At 35.6% G+C, this 17,126-nt stretch overlaps 1 protein-coding gene across 1 annotated transcript in view; it reads right to left on the reverse strand.

The window, feature by feature from the left end:
* The window catches only part of RELCH (RAB11 binding and LisH domain, coiled-coil and HEAT repeat containing), a 72,176-nt gene that overhangs the window by 26,890 nt on the left and 28,160 nt on the right, over positions 1–17,126 (reverse strand). The window contains exons 10-12 of the mRNA XM_014308150.2: positions 16,661–16,756; positions 7,937–8,049; positions 3,900–3,990 (exon numbers count right to left, since the gene is read on the reverse strand). Coding sequence (XP_014163625.1) covers positions 3,900–3,990; positions 7,937–8,049; positions 16,661–16,756 — 300 coding nt within the window. The remainder of the gene's footprint in view (positions 1–3,899; positions 3,991–7,936; positions 8,050–16,660; positions 16,757–17,126) is intronic.

A 17,126-nucleotide genomic window follows, 5' to 3' on the forward strand; every position in this document is an offset into this window, starting at 1 on the left:
ACACTGAGCTCACAGAAGTTGCACCTGGGTACTAAGGAGCCTCAAATTCTTGCACTGAGGCATAAAAGTGAGGCAGTTGTCCTATAAGACATAGCTTATAGCAGGGCAAGAGTCAGAGAAGCACATATGTATGTGAGAAGCATGTACATATATGCAATAAAAAGGACAGCAGTGTATGGGTGCTGTACTCTAAAGAATCTGCATAACTCCTGAACTGGCACTACATGAAATATTTTGTCTTATGAAGACTTTCAGGAGCACTGTTCCTCCAAGAGCTGCACAAGTGCCCTCTAGTGCTCTGAGCCAAGCAGTGTAGCAGAGCTGCCCAGGTCTTGCTGAGCAATCACAGTCAGAAGACACCTGTAGAAGCCTAAACACATTTGCATTCTATTAAAGTTCTGCTCTCAAGTCCAGCATAAATATGTCACACCTCTAAAAACAATTTGTATTACCAAGAACCTCTTGATCCTGTGATATTTCCCCTTTCTACTCAAAAGCTGCTTGAAAAATTCTGCCTTTCAAAATTAATATTTATTATTGACACTTCAGAATCAAGTGTGCATTCTGGTGGAGCCAGATTTAGTGGTTGTAATGGTTGTACAATGAAACAATGAAGTGTTTCAATGCTTTGTGAATAAAAAAGTCTGTGGTACCATGCTGAGAGTAAAATGTGAATTTTTTGATGCTGTCAGATAAAATAGGATATTCAGCATTTGGTGCAATTGCTTCTTTCTTGCTATGTAGTGTATAGCCTTGGTGAGGCAGTCATCTCACCATGTAAAAAGACCAAAGCACTCACTGCCTTCTTTGTCTCTGTCTTGAAAGACTTGCCTTCAGTAGTCTGAGGTCCCTAAAATCCATGCCAAATTCTGGCACCAGGAGAACCTTTAGCAGAAACTAGCAGGACAGGAAATATGGAAGAAATTTGACATACACTAATGTGTGGGCCCTGATGGGGATGTACCCATGAGTGCTCAGGCTGATGTCATTCCAAGAACACTCTTGACAATTAACAAAATGTTGTGGCAATGGGGAAATTCCTGAGGACTGGAAGAAAGCAAATGTCACTGCTACCCTCAGGAAGGGCAAGACAGAGAACCCAGTCAAACACAGGGCAGCCTACCTCACACCAGCTCCTGGGAAGCTGTCGGAGCAATCGGCCTTACAAAGCATTTCCAAACATCCAAAGGACAAGAACTTGGCTGGAAATAGCCAGGATGTATTTACATAGGAAAAACGATACAGCCAACCTGACAGCTTTCTGAGATGACTGGCTCAGCACACTCAACAATGATGCCTGACTCTGACTGCTCTGGTATGAAATGACTGAGAACTCTCTCAAGAATCAAGTGTGGAAAAGATGATTTCAAAGAGACTTAAATTAACAAATTGTAAGCTTCAGGACTAAACTGAAGTCTCAAGCATGAGAATGTTCTTTGAGTGTGTCTATCATTATTTTGCATTCATTCATCAATACAGTACCTGCAATAATTTTTGGAAGTATGCAGATCTCATAGATGAAAAATATTATGGACAAGTAAGAGGCTGCTTTAAAACCTACTAGGCTGTGAAGGTGGTGAGGCACTGGAACAGGTTGCCCAGAGAAGCCGTGGATGCCCCATCCCAGGAAGTGTTCAAGGCCAGGCTGGATGGGGCTTGGAGCTAATGGCCTTTAAGGTCCCTTCCAAACCTTCTTTATTATTCTGTAAAATCTTTTATTCATGTGCCATCTTTTCAAATGCAAATTCCCCACTGGCAGCATAGACACACATCATCTTCTAGAGCTCTGCCTCCCTGAGGGAAACCACAATGACTAGTTTCAGCTGTTTTTTATTGCCATCTTATTGTAGGGGTTCTATACTGTTGTCTCCTTATCACAAGAGTTTCACACCTTCATGGTGTTTCTCATGGGCAGCTCCTCAGAGCACTGACTCTTTCTTCTTCACAAAGGAGCCAACTGACTCCAGTTCCCTTCTCAACCAGCCACCCCACTCTTTTATAGCATCTTCTTCTTATTCGTTACAGCTGTGGCCTGTTAAAGTCAGGCCTGTCCCTAATCTTTGATAATTGGCCCAGCTGCAACTCCTTAGGGTTAAGATTACTTTCTACATTATCTTTATTTTCTTATATTCTATCCCCCTACAGGTTTTAGGTAGTCTGGCATGGCAATACAAGTATCACCTCTGATATTGCAAAGACATACTGGAGGAAAAAAGACTGAAATTTCTTTCAGGTTTGTGTTCAGAGAAGATGAGTAGCCCTTGGAAACGAAATGTAACTAAAATGTTTATTATTATTTATTTCCCTTTTATCTTTAGTAAGCAGTATTCCAATTTTGGAAGCCAATAACTGGTCACTAGTTTTGAGTGACCCTTTTAGCATTCAGAGATCCTTCAACTAAACTGAGTCAGTTACCAAATTTTACCTGCAAAAGAGCAGGTAGAGAGTTCACAAAGACTAGCCTGATAACTGAGCTCCACAATGTATTAATGAAAAGGATGAATTTCCTAAGGGCCCAGACCTTTGCATCTGTAAACAGATTTTGGTTGGAGACCAAGAGCATGAATCCTTTTCATGATTTACACATTTACTGCAAAAAGTAGAAAATGATGTTTATACTAGAGTTCCTTCTACAAACTCAAGACTTGTGACAGTGAGATTCAGCTGGTATTTCAGCTGGAGAAAATAATGACCTGTTTCCAGTACTGCCAAATAAAGCCTGGCAAACTGCATTAGGTAAGTGCACTATGCCATATGACTTGGCAGTCTGTGATGCTGTATTTGTACGGTTGGACTAGTTTCTCTTCTGCATCAGCAATTAGCAAGAAGTAGATGAGAAAAATGTGCTCTTCCTGAGGTGAGATAGTTTTTTTTCAAGCACAATTTAAAGTACATGAGGACTAAGAAAACAAAATGTTGCTTACAAAATTAGGCAAAAATACAGAATTCTTCGTATGGCTCCTTTCAAACTACTACTGTCATGAGACCTTCACTTAATCAACAGATACATCAGTCATTCACAACAAGCACAAACGCTGCATATAATTTCATACTTCTACTGTCAGAAAGCATTAAGGTTATTAAAGCTTAGACTTTATTAGGAAACACAGATTGCTGTGTTATGCAAGGAACAGTAGGAAACTACCAGACCAGAAAGACTCTGCCATCAAAGCAGGCATTCCCACTCCGTCATGGCTTAGTTATTCATTGTCTTCTCAGGCAATGATGAACTCCCTTTCCTTCACTGTGGTAGGACAATACAACAGATTTTCACCTGAACTCATGTTGTTCTGCTTCCATGTTTCAGATGAAAAAGTAAAAACATTTTGGTTTGGTTCTTCGGTTATTTCTATTAATTTGGAGTATCTGTGAAAAAGATCACTGTGATTCTACAAGAGACATGTAAACTTCAGGCTTATCTCACCTATGAGAGACTTGCTTATGAGTACTTTGGTCTTTGATTTTGTCTTTAAGAATTTAAACTAGTTGGTGTGGCCACTGCTCCAGGGACTTAATACAACATTTAAAAAAATCAGCAAATAAAATCTTTGAATGAAAATGGATTTCCAACAGGCTGGAAGGCAGAGCAAAAATTATAAAACTACCTACCTAGCAATATGTTACACAACACTGATGAAGAACATGTGCTTATTTACACTTCATTATAACAAGCTTATTCAGGTACAAGCAGGTAACTAAAATCTCTCCAGATAGTCTTTAATAAGCTTTCTGCTTCTGAGGTGTTTTTAATATTAAATAAAAATATATATGATGAGAACAAAGAACATGCAAATATCTTTCTGAAAACCAAACCCAAAACCTCTCCCTTGAACAAGTACAACTCAAATTTATGAACTTTTAACTGATTTTGGAGCATAAAGCAAACACTAATCAGTTACCTGCTCCCAACACTGTGGTAAAAGTTCAGCTTCTACACGTGTTGGTCCAACATGTCGAGCAAATGCCACGCACCCAGTCAGTATCATCTGTCTGAAAAGATAAATGTAAAGCTTTAACCTGTTTATAAAGTTTTATAATATATAACATATATTCCTTAAGTCAGGAAAAGCACATGCTGACAGGCAATAGATAGTTGTCTGCAGTCAAGATTTCACACCATCCACAATGACTTAAAGACTAAATATTAAATTGAAAGCCACTAATATCCCTGCTCATTGCAGGGTGGGGATTTGTTTACATAACCTTCAAACATCCCTTCCAACCCAAACTATTCTATCATTTTACCTTGTTTTATATTCAGAATCTTTTCCAAAATCTTGCAGATCCTCAACTCCATAAACTAGTCTGAGAATCTCTGATTTGGGTATTTCTGATTTTCTAAAGTCTGAGATTGGGAGTGTCTCACTGAATTTCTCATTTAATTCCTAGTACTGAATACTACCATGCAGTAAAAGGATCTAAATTACGTAATACTATCATACTATCAGTATTTCACTGAAGTAAATTGATTTTATTTAGAAGCATTTGTGAGATTTAATGAACTTTCTTCAGAGCAAGCAGCTTATTTCTTTTATGACATAGTTTTGCAACCTTCTGACATGCAAGTTACTGTCACCTCACAAAATACTGAACTCCACTCTTGTGAGAAATCTTCTAAAGTCCACTAAAAAATGAAAGCAAGTAATCAACCAGTAGGATCTATGATCACATGTTATTTGTATTCATATTCTTATACTTTTTTACCTTTCATTAAATTTTGCAAGAAATTGCCATCGTTCCGTCAATTTTATAGGCACAGAGGTATATATAAAATTTCAGTAAGACAGTACTAAATTGTCATTTGTGGTATTTTATTTAATGAGTGTCTATCTTGCTAAGATGCTTTTACTTCTCTTTTTCCTGTTGATAGGATTGGAATAGTACCAACTTTGAATGCAATTCACCAATTCTATTTACCTTTAGAACCTATGTGAATTATTAAATACCCAGTTTCAAATGATAATGTGTGGACATGAGACTCAATTTTATTACTTCCTCAGTAAGATTAGGACACCACTCAGAGTTTATCATTATTCCTCTGTGAAATGTAAGCCAGAATTAATTTGTTACCATTTTAGTGTCATGTCTAGACTCCTAAATATTTTTTGTACCAATAGCATCCTCTTAAGGTTGAAAGGCAGAGATTCTGCTGGTTATCTTTTAACCCCTTAGAGAACATACCCCTTCAAAAAAAGACTTATTCACTTTAAGAATTTTTTAAGAGAAAGATCCTATCAAAAAGTTGGGGTTTTTTTTTATCCCAGCATTCTTTATGCCAACAATCAGAGCAAGCTCTTCTGTGTTTTGTGTGTTTGGGTTTTTTACCTCTCTGCCACACTGACAGAACTAGTCCTTTGATTAAGGTAAAAAGTAAGGAGAAAACAAAAATGAATAGGTAAGACTCAAGAAATCAACAGCTGATAGCAATACGGAGACAAAAGCCTGTGGTAATTCTCAGTTCTACTGCAAACAAAATAGGCATTTGAATTACTGTCTTTGGTTCTGTACACTGCACCTAATCACAGAACTGGGCAAGAGAATATATATTTTTAAGACATTAGAAAATAGCAGAACACACTAATCACTTGAAGTTTTCTGCATTATAAATGGGATAAAACAAAATATTTTTTCTTAAATCAAATATTTTTTTTAAAGTTCCATGAAATCTCAAAATTGAGCCAGATTTCTTTTTGCCCTGCCTACCAAGACGAGAATTTGAAGATCTTTCAAAAATATTTTAAAAAAAGATTTTAAATATTTTATTGCAACCATTTTAACAGCATATAACAGTCAGCATTTCAGGGAAAGCAAAGTTGTAAGGATCTGAATAAAAGGCAATTGAAGCAACGTTTTGATCTTGTCCTATTAAACATTAAACTCACTTCATTATGACTCCTAGCCTCCAAAACTAACATAATTGTACAAAAAGGAGGTTATGTGAAAACATTTTTGCTCCTTTGCAGAAGAGAATTTGATGGGCATTTTTAAAAGTTGAATGGAACATTAATGAGCAAAGCCATGAGGATACAAGTGGCCTTGTCAAATACAATGTTAGTGTACAAGACTACAGAAATATGCCAAGCACCAAAATGCATCTCACATGGGCAAGAGGTATAATCCAGGCTTTCTGCATAATCGTTAACATACTTCAGATATTTGACATTGTAAAACAAAATACTTCTTTTAATGGGCTTAATTCTTAGAAATGCAATGTCACATTTCAGTCTCTTGCATTTAGCAAATTAAAAATGTCAACTAATCAGCTGCCATATCAAGGTACAATGCAGTAGGCCTGTACAGTACAGCATAACGCAAATAAGTAACAAGAGATAATTAACATCATCATTCTGGTGACTGTCCTGAACGTCTTTCCTCACATTTTGCAGAAGACTTCTAAAATATTATTTAGATGTATTTAGATAAAAATAAAGCATGGATAATAGGCTTCCATAGAAATCTATAAATATAACCCCCCTTAAATTCTGAAAAGGTAGGTTGTATTTAATTACTATTCAGAATCTCTTTTATTTCATGGAATCTTAACTGCTTTTCCATCAGATTATGGCACCTTCAAAAGTAATTGTTATTTCTATGTGTGCAAATGTATATTATGTATATGCATGCTTTGTCCTAGAGTTTGTGGCAGATTATTTTTCCCAGATTTCTCATGGAAACAAGTTATTTTTATATATAAATCTCTATTTTGTAACAAAAATGGAACAAATTCAAGGAAAAAAGATTTTTCTTCTTTCTTAACTGCTGGAAAAGACACACCTAATGCACCAATGGGGGATATGAAAGGTCTACTTGATAGACCACCAATCCTGTAACAAATTAATCACAAGAGACTCCAAGTGACATGCAATTTCCTTGCCCTTCAACCACCAATTATTTTAGCTTCTCAATCCACTGGGACATTTAAAACACTCCAGAAGCAGATTTCTAATGACTCTGATGTAGAACCAAGACTGTATCTTTTTGTAATTTCAATCTACATGGTGCCACTATGCTACAAGTTACTTTTGTTTATTTAAGCTTTTTTTTTCTCCAAAGCCATGGCTTTCAATTATACCTAATCTCTAAATTTTACCATGGGAAAGGTTTAAAAAGATGCCTGAACACTTCAGTTTTGGAGAGTCTCCAAAAGAAATGCTTTCCACCTATTTGATAAAGCCTATTTTGTCTGAAGACAGCCTAGAGGAACAATAGATACAGATGCTTTCCAAAACATCTCTAATGAAAATAATGGAAGAGCTAAAGATCACACATGAAAGTTCCAGAGTTAAGAGAAGGAAACATAACAGCTTGGGTACTGTCTTTCAACCTTAAGGATATTTTCATAAAGATCAGTACAAAAGTCAGTTTTCCTGAGCACTAGGGAAGAATTAAATTTATAGAACAAAAGGTGTAATTTGTTTCAGAAGCTTAATCAAAATGAAACAAAGTCCTTAACACTTGTCAGACCTAGATCACTGCCACATTCTTCTGATTTTTTATAACTACCATATTAATGAGCCATATGTAGCAAGAGCACTATTTTCCCTAAAGAAATGTGGTGGTCATCTGAACAAACGTGGATCACTAAGACAGGTTTAAAAAATAAACTGGTTTGATTTCTAAATCAACCAGTGCTAAGAATGATAATGTTGAAGACCATTTTAACAAAACAGTTTAAATTCATCTTTAAACAGAAAAAGGAACTGAAATTACACTGTAGCTTACAAGCACATTCTTGTATTTCAGTAACTGGAAGTACAGATGATGGAAATGGAAACTCCTGAACTTGGCATAAATTTGTCAACACTATATAAGCAAAACACCAGCTTAAACAAAACTTGTTTAATACCACCCAATAATATCCAATTTTTACTAGTTCTGCTGCTTGCACAGAAAAAAAAGTTCCTGCTTGTCCCATATCACACAAGCACAAACACACCTTTGCTCATCGTCTGGTCGTTTGATCAAATTGAACAGTATGTGCAGAAGCTGATCTCTCTCTTTGGGTTCAGGATGGAGGCAGGCTGTACACAGTATGAGTGGGATCAATTCCTAAAAAGTTGTGGGTAGGGGAGAACCAAACAAAGTAAAATTGCTTTGGGCATACATTCATTTACTACACAAGAAACTAAGAAGATAAATCTAAAATCACATAACATCAAAACAGTTAGAAAAGATACTTTGGAGTCCTGACGTTTTATTAAGTGACTTGAGGAAAAGTGAAGGTCTACGAAAGTAAGAATTATTTTCCTGCTAGGAAAAATCAGGGGAGAATCAGCACATAAAATGAAGAGCTCTGCAAAGATTACAATTAACATATGCAGGTCACCTGTAACCAGAATTAGAGGACAATCATGGTTTCAACTGTTTTCACTACCTACTGAACCGAAGCTCCACAGACAACTATGGAATAAAGCTCCTATGAAAAAACGCCACAGAGTTAAAGATTAAAATTTCCAATTGAACACCCACACAGTTTTTAGCACAAGTTTGAAAAAATAAACATTGAGAAACATACATTGGTAAAGGTGACTGCAGACAGGTTTTGTGTTGACTGACAATTATCTGATTTTTGTAAAGGTTCTATTTTTTTTCCCCATACATAAGCGATCTCTGAAGCTGAATTTTCTTTTTGGAGTAATTAAAACCCCTTAAAGGAACAAATTACAAAGAAAATACTGTGTAAAACATGGAGAGAAAATATAAGGATCTTCATAGTGAAGGCCTCCTCCTTTCTAAATACGTCTACAAAGTCATGGTATTCATTCCCAGAAGAAACAAATGTTTCTAAAACATTGTCTGGAAGTCCCTTCCCTTGACCTTGTTGATGTGAGCTTTTACTCCAACTGAATTTGGAAGCCAGACAGTTTTTAAATGATTTAATATCTTAGAGACAGAAACATCACACTGGGAGGTCAGGAGAAAAAGAAGAAAAAACCTCAGTGTCTGGAAAAAAAACATGGGCAAGTAATCTGGAGATTACCTTGCACGCCTGCTGTGTACTTAGGAGTAATTTTCAGCAGAAAGACTTTTTGTGAATTATTAAGTTGTGACAAATAACAGGTGACAGTGGGAAACACATGTAACATTAGTAGGAGAAATTATACAAAACCTGGAAAAACCTGTGGTTGTTTAGAATGACTTTGCAGGGAGGTGAAAATTTCTTCTTGCAGATATTCAAAGAGACCTAATAATGATGTTCTTGTGGACCTGTGGAAACACCACTGACAACATCCTCACTGCTCAACCTGTATTTTCCTAAACAGCAGGAGCTCTATTTATATTAAACATAGAACAAGACTCCCTTTTAGAGCAGTGCCTAAGCTAGCCAACTCTGACAAACCTTATTTGTTTTTTTTTTTCATTTTACAAGAATTCTACTCAACGTGTTATTTTCCATCTCCAAAGATGACCAAGACAACCTGAATTTGTATTTTAATACTCTGTGATTCTGGAAGATATACTGGCAATATTCAACTCAATTATGATACAGATAAGAGAATTTATGACAGAGGAGACAACATGGAAATATCCTACCTATCACTTAAAAAAACCTAAAAGGAGAGGAGGAGAAATGAAAAATAGATTTGAGTATGTTGAATATTTCCATTTGTTAAATACCTTTAAGAGTAACTGGGGTAGTTTTTAAATAAGTGTAGCACAACACAAAATAACATGAACTGAAGACCTGCATTAAAGGAACTTTACAAATTAAATTGCTTGAACAACTAAATAACTTTCTTCAGCTGAGAGCTTTTGTCCCTCTAGAATCTGCATGTTAGATCTCATTATTTTTGGTTACTTAAGATTTTTGCCCATTTAAAGTTATGATAAGGCAAAGGGTTTAACCTACTTATTTTTTTGACTGCATAGAATTTTCTCTCCTGCAAATGCTGCTTTAATTCAAAAAGACTTGAAAGAATATTACTAAAATAATACCCACCTCAACACCATTCTAAATACTACTACTTACACATTAAACTAAAATCTTTTAAATAGGAAATCTGATTGCAATTTGTAGATACAGAACAAAATTACTACCACAAAGAATAAAGCCTAAAGCTAAATAAACATGTTACTTTAGTGAAATCTAACTTTCTGAAATCTACTCTAAATTCACATTATTCAACTGCTCTTGCAAGTATTCTTAAATACTCCAATGAAAAAGTTGACAAAGAATGGGACATGAAATGGGACATTTATGGGATTTTTGTTTCATCTGTTGAAACCAATACATTGATTTCACTTCCTTAGTATGTTTGAGTACCTACTCAAAAACCTCAACCGCTTACTCAGAACTACTGCTAGATTTTAAAGCAGTACCACGAGGTGGGGTTTTTTTTAAGCTTCTTACGGAATTTAAGGAAGTTAACATTGTCTTTTTTCAGCTGAGTCTGCATGAAAGGTAAATACCTGAGAATATTCACCTAGAAACTACTGCCTTGTGTCTGAAAGGTAATGAGTAACCTAACAGCATCGACATGGGCAGATACAAGGCTGGTTCTTTACCTTGCAGCAAGCTGGTTATTCTAGCTGACGGAATTAGCTGTACTTTCTTGTCCATTGGTCACATTCTCTCATGCATACTATGGGAGAAGAGAGTGTTCTCTGCATCGCTGCATCAGGGCTTCTACAGCTCCTTCTATTAACGGGAGTGGAGAAACAGTGAGAAGTTTCAAACAGCGTTTTCGGTGCTCCCTAAAGCCCTCAGGGATAGGAAGGTAAAACTGTAAGCAAAGGGGACTGTGGGACCAGAAGAACAAAACTGCTCTACAGAGGAATGAAACAGGTCAAGTGAAGTCTCCCAAAGACTTATAAGGGGCAGATTCTTCTCAGGACATTCAGGAGCATTAAGAAAAAAAACCAACCTACTGGTGCCAAGGGTCATGCCTTTCATGTAGATGTGTTTTACAAATCTCAGATTTTTCATTCTTGAAACCAGCAGAGAAGCTATAGGAAGTAGCAATTTTCCAATAAAACATGGTAAGATTAATATTTGGCTGTTTAGATGCAAGAGAAAAGTTCACAACATGGTATAGGAGACTCTATATAATTATTAATAATCAAGGAGTGGACTTCCAGTGCTATTTGAAACACTCTGCATTCCTTGGGAAGGAATACCACTTGTGCTGACAGTCATAAAGCAAGAAGTTTCAAAAAAACCCAACAACTCTCCCTCTAACTTGAGAACTTTCCTAAACATCCTGTTCATCCCCAAGTCCTTTTCTCTTTTGCCTTTGAGTTCAGAACATGAGTTTTGATAGTTTGTGTTGGTGTTAGTCAACAGGAGTGACTAGTGACTCATGACCACAGCAAGAAGAGTGACTTCCAGAGCTTTGATACTGTTTTCCCATTAGATTCCAAGCAGACTGAGATCGTAACATTGTTGGCACTTGCAGCTTGATGCAATAAAACATCATGTGTCATAGGTCCCACCTCTCCTATTGAAAAGCCACATTCCAATCTGAGGCAGTTTATATCTGCAAGCTACCCAGATGCAGAACGGAGAGAAAGAAGATATTTTGGTTTTACTGTGAGAGAAGCTACATACAGATGACTGACAATGCTCTGAGGCTGACCTAACACATTGCACAGGAGAACTGAAACAGCCCATCTTCCCTCTGTTCTCCTTCTCTGTAATTCTCCATGTAGGTCTTTCCAAAGAAAAACTCACATTTTTCTCACCATAGTATCTCCGGACAGCTTCTTCCTAACTTATAACAACTTGTTCCACTACCTTTGAAAGGGATACACTATTTGAGTTATCAATAAAGGCAACATTTACATGGACATACAGAATAGCTCTCTCCTTATGGACAAAAGAACATGGATTTTTAATGGTAATTAGTACCATCTAAACTACATGCCTACAGTTCCTCCTACATATTAAAAGTATTACAACAAAATATTAAACTTTGGGTTTTTTAGAAGTGCATCATATAGTGAGCATCTCAGAAGGTAGCAAGGACTTTTCTGTCAGTTTTGTTTCCATCATTATAACAATGTTTTGCTAAACATTCCAACAAGTCTTCTACATCTTATTGCTCTCACTAATTACTGTCTTCTTGCTGGAGTTTGTATAAGCAAAATAATTACCCCAAAGAATAAATTTAACTAGTGTTAAGTGTCAAGACTGGTTACTTCAGTAGGTTCAAATAATAATATTTTTATTACTCCAAATATTAATGTATTAATATTGCAGGCAACAATATATAAACCAGGATGACATGATCAATTTTGTTAATGTCTGCCTTTTTATCTTCTTTAATAGTCAATGCTTATATCGTGAACAACTACTGCGCTACAATTATTCTGTAACTTAGCCTCTGACAGCAAGGAAATAAAATTAAATAATCTTACTGTCTGCAACTGAAATAGCTGCAGGTACCAACAAAAAACTGATAGGAACTGTCTTGGGCAAGAATGTATTTAAAGTTCCAAATTCATTCTTTTAATTTAATATGAAAAAAACCCCATTAATCATAGGATTAACGCATGACTCACAACTTTGTACTACTAATCTCACCAATATTAAAATCACAGCTCTAATTACCTTTCATGGGGTGAGACTATTAGTCCAGGATCCAAAGTAAGCCTCTGAGATACCAAAGGGATGTTTTTACATAAGAATCAATGGTACAGTGTGGGTCTGGAAAAACTTTCTACTTCTTTGTCTGTATCTACTGTTTATTCGAAAACACACCTACAAAAGTTTGTGATGCAAAAAAAAGCTGGCAATTCGATTCATAAACACCAAATTCAACTCCTCACATCCATGAACTATCTAAGCTTTACAGGCCAAGTGTTGAAAGACATTGGCCTTCAGAGTAGTGATGAAAAGGATACTCCATGAGACTGAGTTATTTTACTCTAAGGAAACTGCACTAGGCCCTCATATTGAGCAGAAGGGAACTAAAGGACTTAAAATATAGTTATGTCTCATGTGCACCCTCACCCCTGAACAAAACAGTCCTGCAAGCTAAAACCAGCACTGAAAAGGACCAGCAAGAAAAGGACCACATGAAAGGACCTGTGGTCAATACTACCCCTGTTTTTAGAAACAATCTATAGAAACCTACTGCAATCTACGTTTTACAGAGTAACATACTATTGTAATTGTTCATTTAGATTTCTTTATTCTCCCCTATAATGGAAAATTTAAAGTGGTCATCTTGAAGATATCAACAACTGACAATTTTCATGCCCAGCAACTCAGGTTTAGGTACCTTTATCCATATCCAACCATGATGAAATCTGCTAGACACAACCCCTGGAAGCAAACAATTAAGTATACTGCCAAGATCTGACACAGTCTTCTTTTGCATTTCTTCAGCAAAGCCAGTATTTTATGGCTTTTAAAGCATAAGACTGAGATGAAAATTTATAGTAAGATACTCAACTCTACTGTGTTTTTTAAGAGACATGCCAGAGAATTGAAGTGCCTTGGTGATATTTATGTGCAATTACCGCACATTATTGTGATTACTTTCAATCTACAGTGGAGATCTAGTGGAGTTGAGAACGGTATCAATTCAGAGTCTGAAGATCTAACATTATCTTTGCTTCAACTTTTTAAACAAATAAAAGCAAAACTCTATTCTTAACATGTTGAACTCTCTATAAATAACCGTTTCTCAGTATAACTATTTAGTGGTGCATATTCAGTAGATCACTACTACCATGATTGTGCTAAGTCTGCACAACACAAAAGAAGTTAAAGACTAACACTGGAATAATGGGTGAGATTAAAGGTGTAAATAATGAAATAGAAGTGCTGATTAAGAGCAAGAGTAATAAGGGTTTAAGTAAAAAATTTACTCTGGGCCAAACTCCATTAAAGGATTATATACTGCAGAGTATGGAAGTTGTATGTACAAACAAGGTTACTCGTTTCCCCACAAAAAAACATTGACTTTCACATCTTAGAAAGTGTGAAAAATGAGTATTGCACTGATTAGTTATTGCAAAAATTGTAAAAGACTGCTTCTCTCTAATTACATTTTAGCCAAAGGAATTTTTCTATGTCACATCTGTTAACAAATAGAAAGTGACTGATTTTACTTTTGCAATTTTTTGATTGTTAATGTATTTTAAGTGGTAAAATGACAATTGAGAAAGCAGAGTAAAATGTAGATCAATTTTTATGAACCCAAGGTGCTCATCTTCAAGAAATATTATCACAGACTGCACCCCAAACAATGGGCTCAAAAAAGTATTGGCTTTTAGCATTTTGTTACTGGTCATTCCACTTAACTTTTACTTGGATTGCAACATCTCCTTTATTTGTGACTGTATTCATACACAAATCTAAATATTGACATGCATGTTTTCAGGGAGTTAAGATAACCTAGATGTTAGAGATTAAAACAAAATTAAATTTACTTGTTGTTACGTGAATTTTGATGATTATGAATTGCTTTGAGGCAATTTTCCTGTATGATGCATTATTGATTTTACACAGTTGAACTGCTTTTTTCAGAAACAATTAAAATTATTCCCTCAGCCACCCTACTCAATACTGTGTCTTTCCTTCTTTGTTACTTCCACTGGAACCTAAACTACAGACACTGAAGAACAATTAAAGCTGCACCAATACACAAAAATAAATAATTTCAGAAATGTCAACTATAATATTTGCCAGAACACTTACTACTGGATCAGGCAGGCTGCTACTGACCTTAAGATGCTTAAAAGCATAGGAAAAATGGTTTCTGAATGTCTGCTAAAGGACAACAACTACTGAGAGACTGTCAGCCTCTGCAAACTCAGTTTCTCCAAAATGAAGATGCATAGCATGTAATTTTCAGCTTAAGATTTTGCAAGCAATTTCAACATGACGGATGCTTAAAGAACAAAGACACTTCAGGGAGTCATCAAAAAATTATGCTTAACTCTCATCCTAATATATTGATAGCGTAAGATCTTAAATACTACCATTCTTCTTGTTTCAGAACAGAGTGGTGAGAATTTTGCATTGTGATCTGAACCTGTTACACATCTTTCTCAAATGAGTGATCTTTAGGTATATTTTTACACCACTTCTCTGTGCAAAAGTCTCATTATAAGGTTGTGTATGGACAAGACTCAAAGTTATACCTTGTTGAAGACAGCCTAGTTCTTAGGTTTGCTTTCCATAATTTGATTAGGATAAATACTGACAGATGGTCTACCCAACTTTTCCTTCAAGTTCCATGACTAGATCAGAAAGAACATTAAAATAGTTATAGCAAAAGGTGGCAGGGAACTAAAAGAAGATATTTTTAAAACAAATTTTAATTACTGAAACATTAAGCATCCCATGTAATCCAATTACTCAATTGTGATTTGCGGCTTTTTCATTTAATCTGAAGCAGATAATTTAAGTCAAAAATACATGTAATCAAATGTAACTTGCACTGTAAAACAACCTAGGAAGGAACCAAGTCGGAAACAGAAGAAAATGTCACAAAAATATTCAATACATTACACAGATTAAGCTAAAAGCTGTGAAAAGGAGCCATAATACCACATCCTGCCAAGCAGAAGGAAGGAAAGGAATAAAGAAGAAATCAGAAATTAAGCACTGATCCAGGAACATTCACAGAATTATTGTGAAAGACAGAAGCATTTCCAGAGCACCCAGTTAACACCCACACCCCCTCAAAAATAAAGCCTTTTATGAATTTTCAAACCATAGCATATATCTCAAGTTCACCATGTCAGCTGCTGATAATTACTTGTATGGTATAAAAATTTTAGATTACAGGATCAGTACAAATTTCTCAAGGAATTTTCAAAGCTTTAAAATGAATTTACGCAAAACACACGACCAAGTCTACCATACTGTAGGTCCTGTCAACAAGGACTAAAACTCGTTGAACAAGATATGTTACTTCAAACCCTTTATTTCAGTGTCAACTATAAGGACACAGAATTTTTGTTTTATATGCCTTCAGCTTTTGGTTGTTTTTTTTACATATTTGGTAATGTGTAATATTAACACAAAGCAAATCAAAACCAGTCGCGTTTTTTTCCTTCCTTTTGTATGCTATATAGCATGAATGATTATGCAAACCATCACCTTCAGTTACATTCAAAATACACATTACATGGTCATAATTTTTAGTCATTCTCATTTTAAAGTTAAGGAAAACATATAAGCAAGATTGCTTATTTCCTTACAAAGGAGTATTTTTGATGAACCTTTACTTGGCTGATACATGGAGCTTCCAAGAAAAGACATTAAAATAATTTGTTTGTTGAAAATTATTTTTGTTGAAGTACGTAGTGCTGCAAAAGAACATGAACATTATTGCTTATTTAAATTGATAGACAAAATAAATGAAAGAATGTTTGAACTCATAGTCCCTGTTTTTGCAAAGCACATTGATACGGTCTTCCCTAACAAAAACATCTATGCTACCACAAACAGATGGACCTACAGTAACAGTCTCGCTGAATGCTAATGGGTGCCTTAAGCAGAGGAAGGAATATTAGGATACCATGCAGGTTTGCTGAACTCACCTGACAGAGGTGTAAAACCATTTTCTAGGAGCAGAGATGCATGCACAAAAGTAAGAACATGATTGCAAGTAATAGACTTCCATGAAATTAGACACAACATCTTCAAAATTAACAACAAAATAGCGTGATAAAAAAAAATTAAAATTTCAGGGTTCCTCACCTCTCGCTTTGCAAGCAGCACATTAGGAACAATATGAGGCAGGCAGCGTCCCAGCATTAACATGACACTTTTCTCACTGTCTGCAATTCGAGATACCTAGAAAACCAAGTTGCTTGTTTGCTTTTTTTAGAAGCACAGGAGCAGAAAAATACCATTGAAAGCAATAATAAAAATTGCAGCAGGCTGATCACTTACCAGAAAAGTATTTAACTTATTCCCATACATTAAGCTGTAAGTTTTTGATGTGTCAGTAATTTCAAAAGCAGTACTGAGTAGAGACTCAAAGTTCCCAATAATTACACCTCTATCACTAGGTTTCATATTTAGCATAAAATCTAAGAACATATATTTATTTCTTAACTTTCATGCACATAGATTCATCTTTCCATGTCTTGTTTCAAAGCCATTATTGCTTGTTTAACCATTGCTGCCATGCAAAATGAAGGATCTTTTAGTTTATGTCAAC

Source organism: Geospiza fortis, unplaced genomic scaffold, assembly GCF_000277835.1.
Source record: "Geospiza fortis unplaced genomic scaffold, GeoFor_1.0 scaffold58, whole genome shotgun sequence".
Taxonomy (NCBI): Eukaryota; Metazoa; Chordata; class Aves; order Passeriformes; family Thraupidae; genus Geospiza; species Geospiza fortis.